Here is a 9181-nt window from a genome sequence, read left to right on the forward strand (position 1 = left end):
ATTGAAGTACAAAATCGATCAACTACATACAAATTCTCTACAGTTTTAACAAGTCCTTAAATTTAAATTTCATTTTAAGTCTAATTTTAGTGAAGAATGCGTTATAAGTAAATGATTTTCTTTAAAATTTTATGTTTTCACAAGTCTTTACAGAATGAATGAATGATTGCAGAAAGTAGTCATTAATCCTCTTGACAAATTGCATTATTTTACGAATATGTGTGCGTTCCGATTTTATTATATATAGTCTTGGGACTATTTTAAGCAAACTAATGCTAAAATAGACATGGCTTGAGGGCTGATCTTATAATGAGATATCCTTTATACATCGATGGATTAATTTGAAATTCACCATTCTGCAATGTAGTTCAATTCAGAATCCCAGCAGGTCTCTTCGGTTGGCAGACCATTATCCATTAAACCTCTTGGCAAATCGGATCTTGGATTAATACACGAAATCGAGTTCCGAGTTGGAACTAATCTGCTTGGGGCTGCTTTAAAGCTTTAATTTTGGGGTCCAGAATAAAATTTCCGATAGGGTGATTTCCCCCACACATACCTTCGTAAGAGTGTGCGTTTGTGTATATAATCACACACACACACGGGCTCTTGACGCATACGCACATTTAATGCAAATTTAAGCAGTTAGCAAGCAAGTAAAACCGTTATGTGTACACAGGGATATGAAGCTGCGCCTATGTGTGTTTGTATATAAATGCAAGTGTTTGTAAATGCATCGATGCTTATACATAATGCAGGCAATATAAATAATTGCAGTACATAGGCAGGCGAGTGTGTGTGCGTTGCATAACCGCATATGCTATATACGCAAATATCTGGTAGTGTGTACATACATATGTACGTATATATCGGCATCTGCATCTCTGGCAGGCTGCACATTTCATTGCAATTGCATTAGTGCCGGGCCCTTTGTTCATTACAAAATGCAGACACACACACACGGGCCCAAATAAAATAAATTTCCCACAAAACATTTACGCATTTGCCGAGAAAGATAAACAGCAACGGCAAACTCTCCAGTGCAATCAATAAAATATCTGGCATTTGTTGGATTTTTATACATATTTAATTTATTTTCTCTTCTTTCGCGTCGCCAACGTCATCGTTCAAAATTTTTTAATGGGGTTTCGCCTCCTAAAACAAAAATATCAATCGTCGAAAAACTTAGATCTAGGAAAAACTCACAATCGAAACTCTGGGGGTTTTCAGAATCAACATAGTTAATAATATAGCTTGAAAATGGAATTAAGGCATTCAGTATATTGCAGATCAACAAAATCGAATCGGGCTCATTTAACTAATCCAAAAAACAGAGAATAGGAGAAGTCCTGACTTAACATAACATTGTACATATTTATTTAGTTTTAATTTATTTAATTTAATCCTCGCTTTTTTCGCTTATCGCTGCTTAAATAAAATTACGTAATTGTTGTTTTAGCATTAATTTTCGGTTGCTTGTTTATGTTTCCTTTTTTATACAATACATTTTATATCACAATAGAAAAAAGAATTAATTCGCATATTCTTTTCAATCGTTATCTTCTCTTTTTGTTTGCTTACTTATAAATTAAACAATAAAAAATTTACAGAATTTTCTTTAACGTTTGTGTGTGTTTGTTTGTGTGTGTATGTGTTTGGGTGAGTTTTTTGCTATTAAACAAGGTTGTTGTTTTTTTTATGTTTTTATAACTTGTGTTTATGGTTATTCTCCCCTCTTTTTCGTTATTTGACTAATTGTGGCTTGACAAATGTTAAGAACTAAGAATTAAGTTTACGCATTTTCATTAAGTGTCTACTATTAACATTGTTTTTGCTTAAGTTTTCGTTACTCTTTTGTTTACGTTTTAATCAACTAAATTAAACGGCATAACTAACGACGCTGTACTAAACAAATTCGCAACGAACGACGAGAAGAAAACGCCGAGGCACAAAAACAAAAAAGATACAAACACAAAAGGGGAGCAAGAAAAATGCGATGGAGAGTGAGAAAGAGAGGAGAGTCAAGTTTTAATTCCCCATACTCCCTCTCTTTTTTGCTTTGTTGTTTTTTTATCGCTCTTATGCTGATGTTGTAGTTGTTGTTGCTGTGGCAATGGAGGACGCTGGCTTTTGTAGCCGAAGCGTGAATTAAAATAAACTATTTAAATTTATTTGCATCTGCTTAACTGCGGCCTGCATTGCACACACACACATGCGTTGTGTGTGTGAATGTGCTGCCCACTCTCCTGCTCTCCCCCCTCCCACTGCTTATCGCGCGTCTCCATCGCCATGCACTTTGTTGCTGTCGGCCATAGCTGCATTTGTTGTTGCCTGCTGTTTCTTTTTTCTCTTTTTTTATCGCTGCGTGCGTGTAAGCCGACGCCAGCGGCTGTATTCCCTCTCGCTCTTCCCCCCTAGGAACAACAACACAACACAACGCAGCAAAGCGAGCTCCATGAACTGTGTTGCCTGGACCTCAGCGGGAATATAGCTACTTCTAGCGGAAAGGCGATCTAACTGAAGTTCGTCTAAAAATTACATACTATAAACTAGTTTTTAATAATGAGATGTAAGTACAGTCATTTTTATGAAAAGTAATACAAATTGTTCGGTATTACATTTCAAAACATTTGTTGGCAATTCATAACAAAATTTTTTTATCTTCTTTTCTTCATTAAAGCCCCTACAAGAGCTGAATTTTCAAGGTTTTTTTTTTGTGAGTTTTGAAGTCTATGCGAGCGCTAAGAAAAAATTGCTTGTATATTTGAAAACGACGACATTTAAAAAAAATGTAAAATGTTTGTTCAACACCTTATACCGATGTTTACAGTATCTGAATAAAAAATGGTCAAACAAAATTCAGGTCGTGTAAGAAGATCTTGACATAATTATTGGCTTCAATAAGTAATCATGTTATTTGTTTCCAATAATGCATTTTAAGCAAATTAGGATAAGTTAAGAAAAAAAAAGTAAAACAATATTGAAAGTTCATTTTGCTTACATCTGATCAAAAAACTACATCTGAGTATTTAATATAAAAACAAAAACCGATGCCAAGCAAGCTGAGCTGGCAGCACTCTCTCCCTGACGCCGTCTGTCCCTGTCCCCCTTTCCCCAACTCCTCCCGCTCGCCTTGCTTTTTCTTGCGTGTGTGTTTGTGTGTGCCTCATTGTTTGCCGTGTTGTTTTGTGCCCCTCAGCTCGTTTCTCGAATCGTACGAAAAAAAATGTAGTACAGCGTGTGGTATGGCAAACGAAAGCTATGAGTTCTCAGTGTATCTTGTCTGCTCCGCCTGCCCTCTCTTTCCCGCCCGGAATCTATGGTTGGGAATTACTAGAGCCGCGAGCGGCCTCCTCCGCCGCACAGGCGTTGCAATCGTGGTGGACGCATCACCTGACCAGCCAGAGGCCCAAATTGAGCTTCTGCAGCTTGGGCAGCTTCATGATGATGTCGATGCCCTTGGAACTAAGTTGCGTGCAGCCGTAGAGATCGATGGTCTTGAGATTGGTCAGATCTTCGGCCAGCGTCTGGAGGCCCTTGTCCGTAATCCGGCTGCACTGTCCGATATTAAGGTTCTCCAACTCATGCAGCGTCTTTGCGATTTTCAGCATTCCGTGATCGGTGATCTGGCACTGATTAAGGGACAGAGATCTTAATCGGTAGAGTCCTTGGGCTATGTGCGTCAGTGCCTGATCGCTGATCTTGTCGCAGAAACTAACGTCCAGCGAGTTGATCCCGCTGCCACCCTCTGTGAGGTACGCCATTCCGATATCTGAGATGTTATCGCAGGAGCGGAGGTTCAGTTGCTCCAGCTTGGGCATCCGGGCGAGGTGTTTCAGCCCACTGTCCGTCACGGAGACGCAGAAGCTCAGGTTGATCGATTTCAGTGAGGTCAGTCCCTGGGCAATGTGACCGAGGGCCTCGTCACTCAGCCGCTGGCAGTCCTGCAGGCCCAGATACTCCAGTTGCAGATTGCCCTCGGCCGTTTCCCGCGAGAAACCCGCCAGGTGACCTATGCCCTGGTCACTGATGTGCCAGCAGGATCGCAGATTGAGGTGCTTCAGCTTCTTCAGGCCCCACGCTATGAGCAGGAGTCCTGTGTTGGTGATGTTGCAACAGCCTCCCAGTTCCAGAGTCTCGAGGTTCCGCAGATGCTGGGCAATCCGCCCCAGACTTGTGTCCGTGATCTGTTTGCAAAGGGAGAGGTCCAGGGTCTTGAGGTTGGGCAGATCCACACTGAAGGCATGGCCCAAATTCATGTCGGCCACGTTAAAGCAACCGCTCAGGTTCAGCGAGGTCAGAGCTGGAACACCCAAGACCAAATCCTTGAGCGAGCGGCGCAGCGAGAGGATCTGCACCTTCTTGATGCCCCTCTTGACCAGGCAGTTGAATAGACTCGGACTGGAGCGTTTAAGGTGCAGCTTGGCCTCGACGCCCTTCCAAACACTCTTGGCATAGGCCGCATCCCGCCAGGCGGTGCAGACCTGGGCCGCCCGCCCCAAATCCCTCACTGGTAGGTGTTCGAAGATCTGCTCGAGAAGTTCCGGGAACAGATTGCTGATGTGGGTTCCCTCCACCGGCGGCGGACTCTCCGGCGAGGCGGGCCTGTGCGGTAGGTGGTGGTGGTGATGATGGTGGTGCTGTGCGTGGGCAGCTGCCGCTGCTGCCGCCGCCGCCGCTGCTGCGGCATGCTGCAAATACAAGGCCGGAGGCAGGGTCTGGAGTTGGTGGTGCGGCGGTCGGTGGTGCAGGGCGTAGGGCGTGAAGCGCAGCAGGTGGTGGTGCGTGGTGGTGGCCCCGGTTCGCGTCAGTCCGGGCAGCTCAGTCTGTTGGTAGAGTTCATCCATCCCCCAGGTGGGCGCTCCGCCAACCGCTGCCGCTCCTCCTCCACTGGTGGCCGCTCCATTGCTGCCGGATCCGCCACAGTGGCTATTCAGATTGTTCAACACCGCCATTGTCTGGTGGTGGAAAGGCAGCAACTCCGTGTTGGTAGCCATGTCCTCCTCTTGGTTTTACACTTGGCTTATCTATTGGCTGCTACTTTGGATCTAATCGTTCGATGGTGTTCCTATATACGCTTCATTTTACTGTTTGTATGCTTAGTTGAAGACTAGTGGTGTTCACTGTGGTTCACTCGCGCTGCACTTTAACTCGAGAGCACTGTGTCGGGTGGTTAGTGACAGTTCCAAGTCCCAGTCCCAGTAGGTCTCTTTATTTATTCTGTGTTCTTGCGGTGCGGCCGAGACAGAAACGATGTGCGCGAACCGGACGACGACGAAAAACTCAACTCGAAACGCCGAGTCGCCTTGCTTTTAGCCTGAGTCGAGTCGCACGGAAACGCGGAGAGCGCGAGGGAGGATTATCTGAGCGTATTCAGCCATAAGGTTTGTTCGGAGCAGGTAGCAAAGTGCGCTTTCTCTCGTTTACGCTCTTGTTTGTGCTCTCACTCTCTCTCTCTCTCTCTTCTCGCCTCTGGCTGAATGCTGAGTCAACGGCGGTTTAAAGCTAAATCTGTAGTGAATTTTTGGTAAAATCCTTTATTAGTTTTAAATTTAATTTATCTGAAAACCGCGAAAAGTAAAATAAATATATCTCAGTTTTATTGTTCAACGTTTAAACGTTGCACTGTTGTGTTTAAACTTTAATTTTCATTGCAGATAAAATAATGCTTCTTATGAAGGAGAGGATCCATATGATTGAAGGGTACCTTCCATGTTAGATGTTTTTAAAGCCTCCATGCTCAGTGGTTTATTTGTTATTGCAAATACCCACTGCCTTCTTTGCGGAAACCTTTTTTCTATTCAGCACTCACTCGCTTCTCGTATCTCGACATGTTTTCTTTTTGTTATAGTAAAAGCTAACTTCCATCATTTATAAACTGTTTTAAGTTTAGTCAGCTCATCACTGACTGAGAACTGGCTGTTAGACTACGAGAGAAAGAGCGTAAGACGATAAGAGTGAGAGAGTGCTACTAATATTAATGCTGCTTATAAGACCTGGCTTGGGTTTATCTTTTGGTTTTGGACCCCAGCTCCGCTCCATGTTTCAGGTTATTCTTTACCCGCCGAACCAAACTCAATGCCAAACTCCGACGCATTTGTTGTTTCTGCTGCCGCTGCATTCCGAAGTCGAGCAGGTACCTGTCTTCTCTCTCCTTATCTTCCCTCCCTCTCTGTCGCATCTGTGTGAGTGCGATCGCTGCTCGCTACCTGCGAACGCAACAACAACACAATCCCGGTTTCCAGGAAAATATTAACGATAACTCCAAAAAGAAGAAAAATACATTGCCGCACACAGAAACAGATTGGGATGCACAAATCCAACGGATGGCACAACAATAGCGAACTGGCATTGTTATTGATACTAGGAAAGCCGTGCACTCTCTCTTGTGCATTTGCCCCTAAAAAAGGAAAACGCCGTCGTCTTTGCCTTCTAAAAAAATAAAAGAAAAGGGACAGGGACCAGGACCGAAATCGAGAAAAGGGCCTAGGACCTGGGAAAATCTGAGTTGCTACCTGACCCGATCGCTCACACCCGCACCCTCAAACGCATAGGCACTGATATCAGCATCCTGTAGTTGAAGAGAGATTGCTACACTGAAGAATAGTTCGCTAAATACAGAATAAGTCAATTATTTAAATACACTTTTAGGATGTGTCCAAAACGAACTCTCCTATTACAAATATTTAAAACACGCTATCTCTATTTGTATACAGCATGTTGATATTGATTATTCTTTATACGGTTAAAAACGTTTTATACTAAATACGTTTTATTTTTAAGAGTATCTTTTATTGGACATCTTATCAACATTTTTGTAATCTTATATAATCTTATGAATCCTTAGCCCGCTTTCGATTATTCAACTAATATTTTTAAGAACGTCATAATGCAAGAAATGACATTTCATACATATACAAATATAATAATATATATAATATAATATAATATTAAATGGCATTTCTTCCATCTCTTGTATTCCTTCTACAAAGTATATGACTTTACATTTATGGTTTCAGAAAATTAGAGCATTTAAAAGTGGTTAGAGGTACATGAAAACTTAGTGTGTGTGTCTTTTCAAACCATGTTTGAATTCAATAGTTTGTATTATGTAGGTTACAATATTTCCTGAATTGTAATGAAATTCTACAAATTTTTTCTCAGTGCTTGGAAGTGAGCCTACGTAGATTTCTTGGGCCTCCTGCCGAGGACTCTCGCAGTCGTACAGTCATTATCCTGGCGGGCAGAAGGGCAAGGCGTGCGTCCCTCCAACCTTCCAGCCCTCTCCCTCGTCATCCCTCGACCACCGCATCTTGTGCTTCTTCTACCTGTTAAACCGGTCCGGCCAAAAAGGGCCAATCTCTCCCTCTATCAGTCTTTTGGACGTGTCAAGGCGGCCATCGAAAATAAAAATAATCTCTTCACTGGAACTCTGCATCGGCCACAGTCCTCCGTCTCCGACTCTGAAATATAGTGCGGCACATATAATAATCGATTGGTTTTCGGCTGGCTCTCCCTCGTCATCGTCGGATCTTCTTCTGGTTTTTTTTGCGCGTTGCGTACTATGATCACGATCATTAAAGCTGCCGCTGGTAGAGGCACACAGGTAGAAGCAAGCGGAAAAGGTGCAACACGCAGACGCAGTGCAAACGGGCCAAATGCAATCCCCGTGGGCAGATGAGGCAGAGGCAATCGAGGCGGAGGGAGAAGGCCCACGCAGACAGTTCAATGTTTGGGCCAGCCCAGCGGATTCAATCGGCATAGCTACTTGTCTTATCTGCAGTCTGGAGATACAAGATACCAGCTATATCTGCATATGCATATCCACGAATGGGCACATCTGCCAATTGATGTCTTAACTCCACCTTTTCCCTAAATAATTGATTAGTTCACTGCAGTAAAGGCAAGATCAAATGAAGCATTACAGCAGTCACACGAGATAAGCAAATTATGTTGATGATGACTACAGGTTACTACTTTCTTTGCATGCCGAAAAAAGGGCAATATATATAAAAATACTAATTTCTTAAAGTTGATACTCTTTTGAAATCAACAATGTAGTCTATTGGGTATAATGTCATTTAACTTTTAACCATTTCCAAAATGTTAATATATGTATAGTAATGTTAATATGTATGGAATTTTAAGCTATTAACTTAAACTTAGATTCTCTTTCAATAAATATTATATATAAAAAGTGGATTGAAAAATTGAGTTCTTTTGTTAAACTCAACAATTTTTTAAGTCAAAAATGTGAACCCAGTTACAAGTACACTTATGCGTCTTCATGTCAAATTCCCTATTTCCTTTATTTTAAGTTTTAAAAATCTCGGCGTTGTTCATGGGTAGATACTTTTCTGTATTTATATTTTCTAGTTAAGCCAGAACGAAACTAAAAACTCATATGGAACGGTCCTGTTTGTCTCAACTTCATGTTAAGCCAGCAAAGATAAGGACCATATAATGATCAAGATCTCAAAGTATTCCTAGAGCATTTAGTTTAACCACCAAGATGCGGATTCAGATCCATCCGGATTGAGTCAGTTGTGAGTGCGCCAAGGGAGGGAATAACCATACAAAAAGCGCCGCCATCAAGTCCAATTGATGTTATCGCCAACTCTGACCTATTTGTGGTCTGCCCGCATCTCTTCCAGCTCACATCTCTCCTTCGTTCTGACCTCTTGAATAACCAAAGGGTGTGATCCAGTAGATGGAAGCTGGCGGTGGGATTTTGGACACCGCCATCAGAAACGACGTCAAGCTGTGACAGATTGCTTTTGGTACATCACATAATTTGCCTTTGATCGCACATCGAGCATATGTCATTTTTGGAATCCAACTCAATTAAATGGTTGGTATGTTATCTGAGAAATTAGCTTCCTTTTAATACTTAGCCATATATTAGTCTTCCCTTAAATGCAAAATATAAAACCCACAAATTTTCAATTCTTACACCAACATTCTAATCTAGGATCTTAAAACCATCATTTCAAGTCCCCATTTTGACGAAACCAGCTAAGATTTTCAGATCCCAGGGCGTGTCCTCTGTCTTCAAGTGGATTCATATGAGAAGAGGACACAAAAATTTATTGTGTCCTGTTGGGAATTAACACTTGTCCAGCTCTCGGAACGACATCCACTTCCACATGAACAAGAGCCGCAGAACTCTGTAAACTGAAAC

The 9181-nt window shown here is 42.3% G+C and overlaps 1 protein-coding gene across 1 annotated transcript; it reads right to left on the reverse strand.

Moving 5' to 3' along the window:
- Nucleotides 1-1064: 1064 nt before the first annotated feature.
- On the reverse strand, nt 1065-5294 carry LOC108045921 (F-box/LRR-repeat protein 14). The gene has a single exon (XM_017125412.2). It carries the CDS (start codon nt 4995-4997, stop codon nt 3390-3392), a length of 1608 nt encoding a protein of 535 aa, XP_016980901.1. The 5' UTR covers nt 4998-5294; the 3' UTR covers nt 1065-3389.
- Between the last annotated feature and the right edge of the window lie 3887 nt (nt 5295-9181).

This window comes from Drosophila rhopaloa, unplaced genomic scaffold, assembly GCF_018152115.1.
Source record: "Drosophila rhopaloa isolate 14029-0021.01 unplaced genomic scaffold, ASM1815211v1 contig_115, whole genome shotgun sequence".
NCBI classification, from domain to species: domain Eukaryota; kingdom Metazoa; phylum Arthropoda; class Insecta; order Diptera; family Drosophilidae; genus Drosophila; species Drosophila rhopaloa.